A 16860-nucleotide genomic window follows, 5' to 3' on the forward strand; every position below is an offset into this window, starting at 1 on the left:
ACGTACACTATGTGTACAGTCATCGCTTGCCAACTGCGAGGGTTCCGTTCTGGGAAAACCTCGCAGTTGGCGAATTCGTGGTTGGCGAGCCACTGAAATCAACGGAAAACAGGGGGTTAGGGGAATCGTGATCACGCAAAATTGTTGCAAAACAATGGCAAAATACAGTAAAAAAACAGAATAAAATCCCTGAAAATCACCCCCTGACCCCCAAGATATCATGAGCCCCCTCACGATTTCCAAAAAACCTTGCCAATCCGCAGATACTCAAGTTGTGCTTGGTGAGACCTGCTACAATTTTCCAGTTGTGGATACACAAAGCTGCAATTGGGAAACCCACGGTTGTGCCATTCCAGTCTATTTTTTGCACTGAAGGGGCTCATAAAAGTAGGCAGGATTGGAATAATTATTATTATTATTATTATTTCTTGTTTACACAGACAGGTGTTATTGACTGGCTTGTTTTTATCCAGACATCGAGTCCTTCCCAAGGACCTGGGATGATGATGATGATGATGATGATGATTTTTACATTTATATCCCGCTCTTCCTCCAAGGAGCTCAGAGCAATGTACTACATACTTGAGTTTCTCTTTCACAACAACCCTGTGAAGTAGGCTAGGCTGAGAGAGAAGTGACTGGCCCAGAGTCACCCAGCAAGTCTCATGGCTGAATGGGGATTGGAACTTGGGTCTTCCCGGTCCTAGTCCAGCACTCTAACCACTACACCAGCTACAATATTCTTCTCCAGTATCTGCCCATTCCACTGTTTTGGGAATGTGGCTTGATTGTTAGGGGTCCATTCCGGGCTGTTTCAAGCCATTTCGGCTCTGAGTGGGCTACTAAATGTGCACTAGCCTAGGCTTTTGCAAGCTGTTCCAGTCTGTTCCATCCCACTTTCTACTCTGAAGGGCTTCATAAAAGTGTAATATTAGAAATATTCCAATGCTAAAATATTGTTCTCCAATGTCTCTAACACATCCCTCTGGTTTGGGGATCCAGTTTGATTTTTAAAGGGTCATTCCGGCCCGTTCCGACGTGCTCCAGCTTTCACCCACACCTGAAGAGAATTACAGAAAAAAATCCCACTCCTTACCTATGGCGATGGACACAACACCTTGAGACGGTAATGCTGGGGAGATGTTTTCTCCACTGATTGTGACTGCTTTGCCCTGTGCGTCCTTTCTCAGGGCTGTGTCGTTGATCTTGAAAGGAAGAGGGAGAAGAGAATAATCCTTTTGGGCACTAACGAAGCTTCAAGCAACTTCAAGCAAGCAAATGGGAGTTTTTCACACCGGGCTTTTAGCTCACATCTCCTCTGGAATGGCGGGTGTGCGTTCAGACATTGGCCAAATTTACCCTGAAGTTCCTGTAAGCTCTCAGGGAGCACTTCACACACAGTTTGGGTTTTCCATTGCACAGTGTAGCCCGGTTTATATCTGGGGTTAAAAAATCCACTTTGTGTGTCATTTGGGGAGGCAACTTCAAACTCGCAGTAAGGCCTGCTCCGGCCTCATGGAAGCTCATGGCCTCTTCCTCCTTCCTCTTCTGACTGTGGCTTTCCCGCCTGTCCCAGCAGTTCCTTGCTCTCCCTTCATCGTATTTACAACATTTATATCCCACCTTCCCCATTCACTGTCCAAAGCAGCCCACACTTAAAAATCTAAATCTATGTGTTTATTTCCTCGTTTTGGCGTCTACCTGGGTGCTTTCCAGACTAGCTGCTCATTAGCAGCAAAATGCCTCCGTTCGGTCGGTCAAGTTGCATTCGGGCCGTAAACCAGCAGGGGGAGCCGTCTCGCAGCAATGAACAACCCGAAAAACCAGCAACTTTTCCACGCCGGATATGCGACATCCTTGCTCTATATTGCAGGGATTAAATCCGCAACAAGGCATTGGAAATGTGAACGGCAGCCTGCTGTCTGCGTAGGGACTGCGGCGTCATGACACAGGAAGTGTGGAAGCACCCTTCCGAGATACGTCCTGACCCCGTTGCAGGGTCTAGTCTGGAAAGCACCCTGGACCCCCCCAAATGTCCCCGAGGGGCAGATTTGGCCTGCAGGCCTCAAGTTGAACATTCTCAATAGGGACAATACAATCCATCGCAACCCCCCTGCTATTTCTCAAGGGTCTGTTGTGAATCCGTGAGCCCCACACTCACCAGTGACCAGCACTTGGGCGAACCGGCGTTGGTTCCGCAGACTGTGATGCTGCCGCCCAGCCTCCTGATCACCCGGATGAAATTATCACAGTGGTCCGTCTAGGAGGAAACCCAAGAGCGCATGAGGGGAGGGGGCCATAGCTTAGCGGCAGAACATCGGCTTTGCATGCAGAAGGTTCCAGGTTCAATCCCTGCTGGCAGCATCTCCAGGGAGGGCCGGGAAAGACCACCTAATCTGAATCCCTGGAAAGTTGCTGCCTGTCAGAGTCAACAATGTTGAGCTAGGTGGACCAGTATAAGGCAGCTCCCTTATGTACTAATGAGAGTAGTGGGTGGAGGCCAGCTGGGCAGAATGCTGCCCAGAAAGCCACTTTATTTGACTGCCAGAGCGTCTGCCAATTCTCACTCAAAATGTGCCCCCACCCCCCTGATTTCACACTCAAGGAAATTAGAATTGTTTTCAGACATTGCAAGAGAAGCTTCTAGGAAGCCCATAAACATGAAGGCAATATCCCTTCTCCCCTTCATTTGTCCTTAGCATCTGGTACTTGGAGGTAGACTGCCTCTGCACAGAAAGGTTCCATTCCTAACTGTTGTATTTAATAAACATATAAGATAAATCTTGCTGGATCAGACCAAAGACCCACCTAGTCTAGCATCCTGTGCTCAACAGTGGTCAGCTAGGGGACTCCAGGACAGGCAGAGCATGAAGGCATTTATCATTTTGAATGGGAGTCCCTGTGGATTCTGACATTCTGTCCCTGATATCTGGTATCTAGAGAGGCACACAACTACAGCACACAACTTCTGAAAACAGAGGTTCTATCTAGCAATCATGGCTGATGTTGCCACTTGTGGGCCTGTCATCTATGAACAGGTCTAATGCCGAAGCTTCTAAAGCTTCATTACATTTTGTGGCAGGGCGTTCCGCAAGCTAACTCCGTGAAGCAAACAAGGCATCGTGCACACTTCACAGAAACGAGATTGTGTGCCTCTGTCTTCTTGTAAAGGGACAACCACCAACTGCAATATCACCTCTGCAGTGCATCATAGATCAGACCAGCAGCTCTCTCCACAAGGAAGGTGGTTTAGCAGCGCTTCAGTTTTAAAGTGCCTAGGCCCTGCAGCCATATAAGCCTCCTAACGTGAATGGTCCCCTTTGCTAAGCAGGGCTGATCCTGGTTTGCATTTGAATGGGAGACTACATGTGAGCACTGTAAGAGATTCCCCTTAGGGGATGGAGCCACTCTGGGAAGAGCACCTGCATGCATCCAGAAGGTTCCAAGCTCCCTCCTTGCCATCGCTAGATAAGGCTGGGAGAGATTCCTGTGACCTTGGAGAAGCCACTGCCAGTCTGTGTAGACAATCCTGAGCCGGATGGACCAGTGTGGTCTCATCCGATGTACGGCAGCTTCCTATGTTCCTAGCCCCATCTTGTGGTGGTGAGTTCCACATGCCAAATCAGAGAAGACGCACCCGCATATGGCCAGCCTTCTTCTTGCAGTCCTGTGTTGCCTTGTCCTCGGCTCTCAGAGAGATCTGCAATAAGGAGAGAGCAGGTCACTTTTGCACAGACCTTTCCTAACCAATACTGTTGTTATTTCTGCCCAGTGCTATGTGAATTCATTGATCTGGAGGGAGCATTTTAAAATTGTTTTTAATCAAGGCAGATGTGTAGATTGATGATGCGGGGTGTGGAAAGGAAGTGACAGAACAGAATGACAGAGGATTCCTGATGTATTGGTTGCATTTCTACCCCGAGGAGAAATCTGGATAGAGAGCCACCCAGAAGCAGCCCTTCTCCCGTATCCCCCAACTTCTCACCTGTTCAGGAGTCTTGGCCTTGGAATCCGTAAACGTCAGAATCTTCAGCACCCCTCGGCCTCCCACGAAGACCTTTTCAGAGCCAGGCTCATGGAACATGGTTTTTGGCCCCTCCAGATGATCCAGATTTAACCGCAGGACATCTGAAAAGAGAAGAGTTGAAATTGGTCAAATATCAAAACCCTCACCCTCTGCTGGGTGCCAGTGGTGACGGAAATATTGTAGGGAGGAGAGCTGCATGCAGCCGGAGTTGCAGCAAAATGAGCCAGCACAGGGTAGTGCTTAGAATGTCCGATGAGAACCAGGGAGACCCGAGTTCAAATCCCTGTTTAGCCATGAAATGCACTGGGGCGTTTCTGGGCAGCCATTTCTCTTTCGGCCCAACCTACCTCCCAGGGTTGTTGTGAAGATAAACCTAACCATGTACACTGCTCTGGGCTCCTTGGAGGAACAGCGGGATATAAATATATAAATAAATCCCACCAATATGCTCCTCTTCCACTGTCTAAAAGATCTCTTTCTTAAGCAACCACCAATAGAGGCCTGCTGTGGCCAAGTGGAGGCCAGAGACTGTCTCCCCCCCACCCCCCAGGAGCTGCAACTATAATAGTAGAGACTTTGTTGCCTGTCCTGTTGTCAACTCGGGTAAACAGGTCCTGCAGGTTTTGAAATGTCTCAAAAACCTGCAACACCCGTTGGACCAAACAACAGCCGGTGTGTACATCGCAGAAAAAGCATCTGGAAGACTGGAATAGAGGCATGCTTGATGATATCATTAAAGAACAATCGTCCCACCGGCTCTGTGACGGACTATATGCATCCCTTTTGTGGACTTCCGAGTGTCGCTGCTCCCCAGCCAGACGTCCACAAAAGAGGTCCATCCCGCAGCCGGTGGTACGATTCGTCCTTAATGATACCAGCCCGCCTATATTCTAGTCTTCTTGATGCTTTTTCTGTGTTTACCCATAAGTGAGTCTGGCCGAGCACAACACGGCTTGCTCCTACGTAAGTGCAGAGATTCCCACAGGCTCCTGCCCGCACCTCCATCCCCACAGACCTGTTTTGATAAAAACCAAGCAGATGAAGGAAGTACAGACAAGAGCATCTCATGCCAGACAGCAGAACAGCCGCTGGCAGCCAGAAACAAACTGTCCCTCTTGAGCTGTTAGGAGAATATGTTCAGCATCCGCCTTGCCTTGTCTGGAGGCTTTCCAGACATGGCTTTTAATTCAAATCCACTCCGGATTAGAGTGTACCAGTCCACAGATTAGTTTTGATTACCTCGAGGGTCCTGGTGGGCTATCAGGGAGGAGTACACACCCGACTCTGCCCCCCACCCCACCAATTACTATTTACTGTGCATTCTTGCTTGGCCCAAATTATGTCTGGGGTCAAAAAATCCTCTATTTGCAGCAGCTTTAAAAAAAAAAAATTAAGCCGAGCTTTCTGGTATCCCCCGCTGCTTGTACAGAGTGGCCATTGGCAGAAATTCGGTTTTTTTCCAAAACACAACAAAGGGGAGTTTGACAGCTGTGTCCTCTGCTCTGGGTGATTTGCAATCGCGGGGACACAGAGTCCAGACTGAGCAAAACGCCCGCCTGAATCGAACTGAAAGCCAAGCGAGGGGGCTGGAAAGGGGGGGGGAACAGCCCCCCCCCCCCCGAGGATCCGCTGTGGAGCAAGAACAGGAGCAGAGGAGCATGCAAGATGCTGGTTCTGCACATCACTAGGCAGGGTGTGCTCACAGGGTGGGGGAGGCAGGTTGAATTGGAGACACGGGAAATGCAAGTTTTCTGCAAAAGATTCAGTGGGAGAGCAGCTGCTTCTCCCCACGTCTCTGAGCTCTAAATCATAGATCTTTGTCCAGGTGGGATGATGCACGCCTATGCCGGCCTCTCAGCTCACAAGCAGAAAGCTCCTTCTTGACGCGTCTTCCTCCTCCCACAGCCTCATTCTGCTCCCCTTGCAGCAGCACAGGGAGAGAGAGGCAGGGAGAGAGAAAGCTGCACAAAAGCTGCAGCGGATTTCAGCAGCCCCTTCTCTCCATGACAAGCCGCCTGGCGTGGCTGCCTCTTAGCCCTCCGTTTCCTCCACACACTCTCTCTCTTGCTCCCTCTTGTCCAACTAAAAACAACCACAAAGGTTGTCTCTTCTTTGACTGGTTGGAGGAACACCCCCCCCCACAAGCCAGCTGTAGGAACTCACATAGGAAAAAGATGGCAGCAATTGCGGAGAGGAGCAGACCCCCACGTGGGCTGTCCTATTTAATCCCCCAAAGTAAATATCTTGTGAATCTGCTGTGAAGTAGATTTGCTCTTCAGATACCCCGAGGAGCGAATCTACTTGCTGCTTTGAGGCCGTTTAATTTGGGGGATTAGATGGACCATTCACATAGCCATCAGCACCTCCAGCAACACCTTTGCAGAAAGCAGAAGCCCCAAAGCTGCGGGAAATAGAGGATTTTTTTTACCCCGACATAACTCGGGCTAAGCCAGAATTCACAGCCTTCACTGGGGAGAATCAAAGCCCTGTCTGTCCTGGTCCCTGATAGCCCGCAGGGAGGTGGGATTAAATCCAGCGAATATGTGGACGGGCACATTCCAATCAGGAGTGGATTTGGGAGGGAAGCCCTGCCTGTAAAACCTCCAGCCTATGATCCGACACAGCAGGCGGCCAGAAGAACAAAACAAGCACATACTAAGGGGCCAGAGCACGAGGAAGGGAAGGGAAGGCAGGCGGGCGGGTGGGACGCAGGGAGGTCTTCACAGCGAGGAAGGGAAGGGAAGGCAGGTGGGCGGGTGGGACACAGAGAGGTCTTCACAGCGAGGAAGGGAAGGGAAGGCGGGCGGGCGGGTGGGACGCAGGGAGGTCTTCACAGTGAGGAAGGGAAGGCAGGCGGGCGGGTGGGACGCAGGGAGGTCTTCACAGCGAGGAAGGGAAGGCAGGCGGGCGGGTGGGACGCAGGGAGGTCTTCACAGCGAGGAAGGGAAGGGAAGGGAAGGCGGGCGGGCGGGTGGGACGCAGGGAGGTTTTCACAGTGAGGAAGGGAAGGGAAGGCGGGCGGGAGGGTGGGACGCAGGGAGGTCTTCACAGCGAGGAAGGGAAGGGAAGGCGGGCGGGCGGGTGGGACGCAGGGAGGTCTTCACAGCGAGGAAGGGAAGGGAAGGCGGGCGGGTGGGACGCAGGGAGGTCTTCACAGCCCAGAGGCGCTTTGCTCCAAAGGCATCCCCCCACACACCAAGGGTGAGCAGGGAAAAGGGGTCACACAGCAGCGATGGGGCTGGCTCTGCTCCCCACAGCAGACCAGAGATGCAGGCAGGCAATTTGCTGACCCTCCAAGGCAGGGGGAGGCTGTGAGGAGCATCAGCAGATACTCCAATCACATCAGAGACAGAGGAGGAGGAGGTGAGAAAGCTTGACAGCTGGTTATGGAAGAGCAGAGTTTCACCCATCTGCCACAACGCCCCCCCCTGCAATTGCCAGTCATTCAGAGCAGACCATAAGGCCCGAATTACTGCCAGTGGCCAATCTACACATCAAAGGAGAAGTCCCTTGGCATTCAAGAAAGCTCGGGTTTTCAACAAAAAGCTGCCGCAAATAAGGGGATTTTTTAAAAGCCCGGACATAATTCGGGCCAAGCGAGAATGCGCAGTAATTTTTCGCAGTCATTCGGCGAAAAGCAGAGTCAGTTGTGTACTGGTCCCTGACAGCCAGAGGCTCACTAACCCTCAGACCTTGGGGACCCGGTCCGGCCCTCCAAATGGCCAGGAGGCCTTGACAGCCACCCCGCGCCCGCCCCGCCAAACCTCTGGCTTGTGACAATCTCGAAACAATCTTGCACTTTGTTAAAGACACTGGCCCGAACGGATGTGGCCAGCGTCCCAAAAAAGTTTACCAAAAAAAAACCCCCTGGAGGTTTGGTGGGGCAGACCCCCCCAAAGAAGGTTTCAGGGGCTCTCACGTGCGGGGTAGTGGTGGTGGTTCTCGTGTGTGTGGGGGTGGCAGCTCGCGGCTGGGGAATCCAGGCGGTCTGGGTGCCCAAATCATCTTGGTGCAGCCCTGCCGATACCTCGCAGGGACTTCAGGGTTAATCCAGCTGATATGTGGACTCGCAGCCTCTATTCAGGAGGAGATGCGGGCTAAACGCCAGGTGTGAAGAACCAGCTCGAAATGCAGCGACTTTGAGCTGACTTTGCTTTTTCCTGATCCTCAGTTCCATTTCTGCCCTGCGAAGTCATCTATCTGGCCATGCTTAGCTTTCAGAGGAGCACAGGAAGCTACCTTCTACTGAGTCAGACCTTCTACCGAGCCATCTAGCTCAGCCTCATCTGCACTGACTGGCAGCAGCTCTCTGAGGTTTCAGGCAGGGCTCTTTCCCAGCCCTACCTGAAGATGCTGCCAGTCCTTGAACCTGGGACCTTCTACATGCAAGCACTAAGCGATGGCCCCACATCCCCATCTTGCAGCGCTCACATGTAAATGCAAACCAAGGTGGACCCTGCTTAGCAAAGGGGAGAATTCATGCTTGCTACTGCACGACCAGCTCTTCTCTACTTCGTGGCCACTTTTTATAAAATGAACACACACACCCCGCTGGAATGGGCTAAAAGTCTGCCTGATGCAGCATCCTGTTTCCCACAGCTGGACACCCCGATGCCTCCAGGAAGACCACAAAGCTGGGTATGAGAGCAACACAGCCTTTCCCTGCTGCATGCCACCTCTCATTCTCACAGGTATGCTGCTTTTGTCCATGGAGGTTCAATTCCTAACTATCTCGGCTAATGAGAGAGAGAGAAAAGAAACGGGTCCCTCCAGGATCCCATTTCCAGCCGTGGCCAACCAGACGTCTCCAGGAAGTCCACAAGGAGGCCACGAAGGCAACAGTCCTCCGCTGCTGCTTGGCCCCCAGTGGCTGGTATTCAGAGATATAGTGTCTCTGAACATGGAGGTTCCATTTTGCTACCATGGCTAATCCTCACTGGCAGATGAAATGTATTCCCCAGGCATTTGTTTAATCCTGCTTTTAAAGAAAGCTAGTGACCATCACCAGAGGCAGTGGACTTTCAGTTGTTAATTTGGCATTGGGTGAAGTCCTGAATCTATTGCAGATCAGTTTCATTCTAGTTCTAATATTGCAAAGTGGGGTGGGAATTCCCTTTAGACTCCTTATTATTATTATTATTATTACATTTTATATCCCGCTGTTCCTCCAAGGAGCTCAGAGCGGTGTACTACATACTTGAATTTCTCTTTCACAACAACCCTGTGAGGTAGGTTAGGCTGAGAGAGAAGAGTGACTGGCCCAGAGTCAGCCAGCTAGTTTCATGGCTGAATGGGGATTTGAACTCGGGTCTCCCCGGTCCTAGTTCAGCACTCTAACCACTACATCATGCTGACTCATGGCACAGGCAGAGCTGAGGGGAGCAGAGAGGGGGACAAACCCAGCTTGCCCTCCCCCCCCCGACTAAACCTGTTGCTGAATCAAACTGGAAATGAATACAAGACTGCAATCCTAAATTCGTAGCTCGGGTTCCTTGTTGGCTTTCAAGAGAGCCCTTAAAACCTATTTGTTTGATTTGGCCTCCCAGGGTTTTAAAATTGTTTTTAATTGTTAATGGTTTTAAACTGTTTTAAAATTAGTTTTGTATTGGTTGTTTTTAAACGACCGATTCACGGGTTGTGTTTGATTGTTGTGCACTGCCCAGAGCCTTTTGGATAGGGCGGGATAAAAATGTAATAAACAAACAAACATCCTTGCTTGAACATTTTCTCCATTGGAACCAATAGGGCTTCCTGCAGAGAAAATAGGTTTTGGATGGGAGCGTTGCTGCAAAATATATTTCTTTCGCTTTATCTTGGGGGACAGGACTTGTCCCCCCCCTCAATAAATGCATGTTGCCCCTTTGATTTTCTCCCCCTAATATATATCTATGTCTATTTTTTTTCCCCTGGTGCTGTCACCGCCTCATGATATATATAGCCACACCTGGCCACTGAGGTTTTCACTTCAAGCAGAAATGCTTCTGCCCGAGGAGATCCATTAGACTTTGAAGGAGAGGAGAGCTGGTCTTGTGGTAGCAAGCATGACTTGTCCCCTTTGCTAAGCAGGGTCCGCCCTGGTTGCATCTGAATGGGAGACTTGATGTGTGAGCACTGCAAGACATTCCCCTTAAAGGATGGAGCCGCTCTGGGAAGAGCAGAAGGTTCCAAGTTCCCTCCCTGGCAGCATCTCCAAGAGAGGGCTGAGAGAGATTCCTGCCTGCAACCTTGGAGCAGCCGCTGCCAGTCTGTGAAGACAACACTGAGCTAGTTGGACCAATGGTCTGACTCAGAGCCAGCGTGGTGTAGTGGTTAGAGTGCTGGACTAGAACTGGGGAGACCCGAGTTCAAATCCCCATTCAGCCCTGATACTTGCTGGGTGACTCTGGGCCAGTCACTTCTCTCTCAGCCTCACCTACTTCACAGGGTTGTTGTGAGGAGAAACACAAGTATGTAGTACACCGCTCTGGGCTCCTTGGAGGAAGAGCGGGATATAAATGTAATAATAATAATAATAATAATAATAATAGGGGCCACAGAAATCTCCATCAGCCAATTACAAAAAGCAGCTTTACTGGGAACAGCCTATATTCTGCGATGATATCTATAACAATTGACAATAAAATTCTGGCATCCCAGGTCCTTGGGAAAGACTCGATGTCTAGATAAAACAAACCAGTCAATAACACCTGTCTGACTGTGTAAACAAGAAATAATAATAATGACATCTGCTAACTGGGCAAAGAGGCACCTTTTACCGTGGTGATTCTCTTGATTTAGCAGGGGGAGAGTAACTGGCCCTCTCCACCCCCAGCACAGGACCTCCAGTGACTGTTGCTGGTGTCTATCTTACATTTCTTTTTAGATTGTGAGCCCTTTGGGGACAGGGAGCCATCTTATTTGTTTGTTATCTCTCTTTGTAAACCTCCCTGAGCCATTTTTGGAAGGGCGGTATAGAAATCGAATTAATCATCATCATCATCATCATCATCATCATCATCATCTTCCTATGGTTCCTATGACTAATAGGACTTGGTGTTCCTGTGTTTCAACAGACTAACCCAGTGATCTTCACCAGCTTTGTCAGGCTGAAGCCCTCCCAGACTGAGGCCTTCTCCCCTCGTTGCAATATTCTTGGCAAGAACAGCCTGGTAAAATGGAAAGCATGTCTCCTTTCCCCAAGGACCAAAGAAGGGGAAACAGGCTGGGAAATCAGTAGCCGATGCTCTCTGATCTAACAAGTCAAGTTGGAGCAGTGTGGGCTGGTGTACCAGCAGGCCACGAGCCAATACGGGCAGCCCTTCTGTGTTGCCGTAGCGATGATGCCAGGGTCTGAATGCACAGCGAGGAAGAGCGTGTAATTTGGGTTGGCGAGGCCGAGTACCCACTCCAGAAAGGAATCGAGGGCGGCGTTGTTTTGCTTTCCCCTCAGCGCCGGGATCGCTGTGTTATCTGCATTGCAGAGGGCGAGTCTGTGTCTAGCCTATAAAATCCTCCTCTCCGTCTCACAGCAAAAGGTTGCCTGCTTCCAGAAGGAACCGCCCGGCTGGCATCATTGCACTGTCTCAGAAACTGCAGTACTTAATTTCTGGTGGGGGTCAGGGAGGGGAGACGAGAGGCCCAGATCTCCAGCTGAGACCTGGGTATCTTGTTTTCGCTCCCCCCCCGAAATCAAGGACTGCTCAGCTCCATCTGAAAACTGCAACCTTTGCTCTCAAAGTCCTTTCCCTGAATTCTTGCTGGGCAGGGATGGGGGGGGAGCTCTGCCATGGTTGTGAAATTTTGCACAAAAGGACCTCTGCACCTGCTCAGAGGCACTTTATTCCTGGGAACATAGGAAGCTGCCTTATTCCGAGCCAGACCATTGATCCATCTGCTGGCAGGGGCTGCCGCTGGGAAACAGGAGACTGCCGTCTGCTGAGTCCGACCCTCGGTCCATCTAGCTCACAGTTCTGCCTGCACTGACCGGCAGCAGCTCTCCAAGGTTTCCGGCACAGGCGTCTTTCCCAAACCTACCTGGAGATGGACCTGGGGACCTTCTGCCTGCCAGGCAGACGCCCTCCCACTGAACTATGGCCCCATCCCATTCCCGCTTCACAGGCAGTGCTCAAATGATAGGTCCCTGCCCCGCTTGTCTTTGGCATTGCCCCCTCCCCTACGCTTAGTTCCTGGTCTTAGGTGGGTCCTAAAAGGAGGATTTGGTGAAAGATGGGGAGAGAGTGTGGGTGGCGGCGGTGGGCTTTGTGAAGATCTCCGTTTGCTCATGTAGATGGCTTTAAAAGCCACCTCATGGCGCAGCGGGGAAGTCACTTGCCTAGCGAGCAAGAGGTTGTTAGTTCGACTCCCCGCTGGTATGTTCCCTGGACTATGGGAAACACTTATATCGGGCAGAGCGATACAGGATGATGACGACGACGATTTATTTGTTCGATTTCTATACCGCCCTTCCAAAAATGGCTCAGGGCAGTTTACACAGAGAAATAATAAATAAATAAGATGGATCCTTGTCCCCAAAGAGCTCACAATAATAATCTCATCAGCATCTCATACTGCACGGGCAATGGTCCACCCCTCCTGTATCCCACCAAAGACAACCACGGGGCTCTGTGATCGCCAGGAGTTGACACCGACTCCGTGATGGCACAACTTTATTTTACTTTAAAAGAAGATTGGCTCAATTCATGAGAAAAGAGGTCTGTCAGTGGGGATTAGCCACAATAGCTATCTTGAACATCCAGGTTTAGAGGCACCCGAACTCTGAACAGCAGTTTCTGGGCTGTGTGTGTGTGTGTGTGTGTGTGTGTGTGTGTGTCGGGGGCGGTTTCTGCTCTCTGCACACCCAGCTTCTGGGCTCCCAGCTGGCCACTGCGGGAAGCAAGATGTTGGACTAGATGGATCCTTGGTCTGATCTAGCAGGGCTTTCTGGCATTTCTACTTCTGCTGTCTCCAGGACAAGGCTTTATGGGCAGATTATGGGCAGTTAGCAGATACCCCTGCTAACTGGGCAAAGAGGCACCTTTTACCGTGGTGATTCTCTTTATTTAGCAGGGGAGAGTAACTGGCCCCATCCACCCCCAGCACAGTACTTCCAGTGACTATTGCTGGTGTCTGTCTCTTATGTTTCTTTTTAGAATGTGAGCCCTTTGGGGACAGGGAGCCATCTTATTTGTTTGTTATCTCTCTTTGTAAACCACCCTGAGCCATTTTTGGAAGGGCGGTATAGAAATCGAATTCATAATAATAATAATAATAATAAAATAATAAAATAAAATAAAATAATAATAATAATAATAATTATTATTATTATTATTATTATTATTTGGAGCTGCTTGGGTACCTCACCCTGTGAAAGATCCAGCGCGGTCCAGGCTCTCAGCCTTCCACAAGTCGATGCCCTTCAGTCAGGCACAACAGACCTCCATAGATGGCTCCAGGCACGCGGCTTGACTCGCTTGCCATCAGGAAAAGTGCCCTCCCCAAGTGACTGAGCAATCTGTGGGTGGGTGGGTTTGGCCGGGCTGCAGCCGCTGCGGTTGCACAGTGGGTGCTCCATCCCATGTGGAGCACCAGCTTGCCTCATCTAAGAGTTCCTTTAAACCTTTTCAGTTGGACAATTCCCATTTTAAAGCAGGTGGTCTTAACCATATCAATCCATCAAAAAATAAATAAATCAGTTTTTGACAAAATCTGTGGCAGCAGATTCCCCTGCCCCCCGTCGCCCCAGAAATGGCAAAGTGACAACCCCCACGTGACCCACCAGAGTGGCGCCCAGGGCATGTGCCCCGCCTGCCCCCCCTATCGTTATGCCTCTGCTGGCCACCCAAGATTTCCTGGGATTCTGGGTGGAGAAGTCTTCAAAAGCAAAATAACCTTTATAACGAGTCAGTAATGTTGAAAAACACAACCTGCCATGCTATGATTGTGAGCATGGCAGGGTGCTTAAAAGCAGGGAGAAGGGCACACTTTAGCCAGCCCCTTCTAATAAACAGGTAACTGCTTCTGAGCTGAGAAAGTAATCATTCTTTTCCAGCATCGATGTTTCTCACACTCAACAGTATGGCCGTAAAAGATACCTAGGCACTTAGGCTTGTCTGTTGGGTTATTGGAGTTTCTGTTGGCCCTGGAGAACTTGCTGATGTCCCATTTGTCTCTTTTACGCCCCACCTCAACATAGGAAGCCGCTTTAGACTGACCATTAGTCCATCTAACTCAGAAGCGTCTCCTCGGATTGACAGCGGCTCTCCAAGGCACTTCTCCTTGAAATACGTTTCACTGGAGATGCTGGGGAAGGAACCTGGGACCTTCTATTATCTGTCACCTTAAATCCGCTTGTCATTTTAAATGTACTAATATTGGACCACCGAAAGACAGGTCTCTGCCCCAAGGAGCTCACAATCAAAAAACCATCGCTGTGCTCTGAGCTATTGAGGCTCTAGCCGTGGCAGTCTGGTAAGGCTGCAGCTGGTCCTGGCATCTGGGAGAGGTTCTGTTTTAAACCCAGACGATGGCAGTCGTTAAAAGCCAAAGGGCTGATCCATGCATGTGTAGACATTGCGCCGTTACTGAGAATCAGTGTCCTCGGTCACGTTCTTCAGTGCCCTAACTCGCTTTTTCTATGCCGGAGAGGAGGTTCCCCAGTTCTGCATACACACCCTCCTCTGGCAACCAGAATGGCTGAAGAACTTTCAAAATGCTATTCTCAGATAGACTGCTCCTGCCACCCACCAGGAGTAGTCTGTGCCTAATTAAACTGTACGGTGTTATGTGGTGGGAACGGAACAAGGGAGAAGGTTGCCCCTCTGCCTGACCAGCTGTCCTCGCTCAGCCTCAGAGCATGTCCTTATCTGGATTCTCATCGACCATCATAAAAAGACTCCCCGTGCTTAATTATTTCACACCCCGCAGCAAACGTTACATTCCTGATTCTTAACAACGGGCAGCATCTTCCATAATTCTTGCTGTCCATTTTGTGTCCCTCTCCATACTGCGGGAAAGGGTGCCCCTTCCGTCTGAAAATCCAGACTTCTTGCAGCTCAGGTAGACTGCTCCTGCTCCGCAGCTCTGCTGCTGAAACTCACATGCCTCCAACTTCTACCTTTCCCATCAATGGCATTCTATGCTTGAGGCTGTGGACACGGGACACGGGAGAAGGTGGGCATTCACCCTTACGCCCCACCCTTGTTATGCTTCTGCTCTCAGTTAAATCTGCCAATCGACTCAAGGGGCAGGGAGATGCTTTCGAGGGGATGTGGCAAAAGTATGGAACGGCTGTCTGGAGCATTCAATCTGCGACCGCCTATCCACATGTGCAAGTCATTGTCGGATGTTCTGGTTGGCAAGCAACAAAAATGCATGGGAGGAAAGCTGGTCGATGGGAGGAGAGCAGGTCTCGTGGCAGAAAGCATGCATCGCCCCCTCTGCTAAGCAGGGTCCACCCTGGTGGCACTTGGATGGGAGAGTACATATACGAGCACTGTGAGAGAGTCCCCTCCCTAGGGGATGGGGCCATCATCGCTCAGTGGAGGAGCACCTGCCTGCTTGCCTGCAGAAGGTCCCAAGTTCCCTCCCTGGCAGCATCTCCAGATACGGCCGAGAGAGACTCCTGCCTGCAGCCGTGGAGATGCTGCGGCCAGTCTGTGTAGACAATACTGAGCTTGAGGGACCAGTGGTCTGACTCGGTATATGGCAGCGCCCTTTGTCTCTCAGACACCGACCCAACCCAATCCCCTGATCTTCTCCAAACAGGTATTTTAGCACATTTCTGTGGCCAAACTGCCACAGCCCAAAAGGCTATGCAAAAAGGCTATGCAGACCAATTCACCTCCTCTCCCGGACTTATATTCAGGGTCTCCAATTAAAGGCCTCCTTAGCTGCATCCCAAGCCCAAAATTAGGTCTACCCACCCTCTTAGACCGAAGGGGCTAGCCCCTTCTGACCCAACAGACCATGAATGAGACATGCAAATCTCAGATAGTCCGAATCTGTGTGCAGAATTTGCAGAGATTTTTCATCACAAAAAAAGAGATGGAAAATCTTTTCCCCAGCACTGATTTTCTTCCTGCCTTTCCCCTTTGCATCAGTTCCCTTCCTCCCCTGTATGCATCTCGGTCTCCCTCCCTCCTACCCATCATGTTTCCCTGAGCCATCCTGCATTAAAATACATAAAAGCTGAATACTCCCCCCACACACACACACACACCGCCCCACGCAAGTATTGACAATGTGGGTGAGAAACTCACATGAAAAGCAAGATGTTCACACACACACACACACACACACACACACACACACACACACACACACAAAACCCTCCCCCTCAAATTTAGCAGCCCTGGCAATATTCAAGATGAGTCCAGCAATCCCAAGGAGATCAAATGCTCACCGTCTGGAACCAGCTTCAACCTGGGGATCTTCTGGGAAGAGATCAGGCCGAAGAGCAGGAGAAGGCAGAGCCGGAGAGGTCTCATCTTTCAGCTTGCCTGGAAAGCAAAGTCTCCTCAGGGCCGGAGAGCCGCAGTAGAAGACAACCCTGCAAGAAGCCTCTCCTCCACCCCCTGGCTTGTGTAAGAGCTGCTGTCGCTCCCCTCCCCTTTTCTCTCCTTCTGTTTTCTAATTTATAACCCTTTAAAAAAAAAAGAAGAAGCAGCAGCGAAAAGCGGTAATGTCAGCACAACTTCCTCGAGGGGAGACCCATATGACCAAGCCCCTCGTGGAAGGCACAGGGGGAAAAGAGCTCCTGCAGGTGTGAATAAATAGCTGTGCAGGTGGGAAGGGAAGGGAAGAGCCAGGCAGAGGAAAGGAAACCACAAAATTCGGCTTGCACTCAGCCAGTTCTC

General features: G+C 50.5%; 1 protein-coding gene across 2 annotated transcripts in view; it reads right to left on the reverse strand.

Annotated features, from left to right (window-relative positions):
- LOC128337143 (semaphorin-7A-like) overlaps positions 1 to 16860 on the reverse strand; it is a 35208-nt gene extending 18348 nt beyond the window's left edge. Inside the window, exons 1-5 of one of the 2 annotated variants that reach the window (XM_053277783.1) lie at positions 16407 to 16860; positions 3986 to 4128; positions 3638 to 3700; positions 2162 to 2260; positions 1097 to 1205 (exon numbers count right to left, since the gene is read on the reverse strand). In XM_053277783.1, coding sequence (XP_053133758.1) covers positions 1097 to 1205; positions 2162 to 2260; positions 3638 to 3700; positions 3986 to 4128; positions 16407 to 16491 — 499 coding nt within the window. In that variant the 5' untranslated portion in view covers positions 16492 to 16860. Of the gene's footprint in view, positions 1 to 1096; positions 1206 to 2161; positions 2261 to 3637; positions 3701 to 3985; positions 4129 to 13366; positions 13387 to 16406 lie in introns of those variants that run through there. The other variant, XM_053277784.1, reaches the window with a different exon arrangement.

Source organism: Hemicordylus capensis, chromosome 14 (assembly GCF_027244095.1).
Source record: "Hemicordylus capensis ecotype Gifberg chromosome 14, rHemCap1.1.pri, whole genome shotgun sequence".
Lineage (NCBI taxonomy): Eukaryota > Metazoa > Chordata > Lepidosauria > Squamata > Cordylidae > Hemicordylus > Hemicordylus capensis.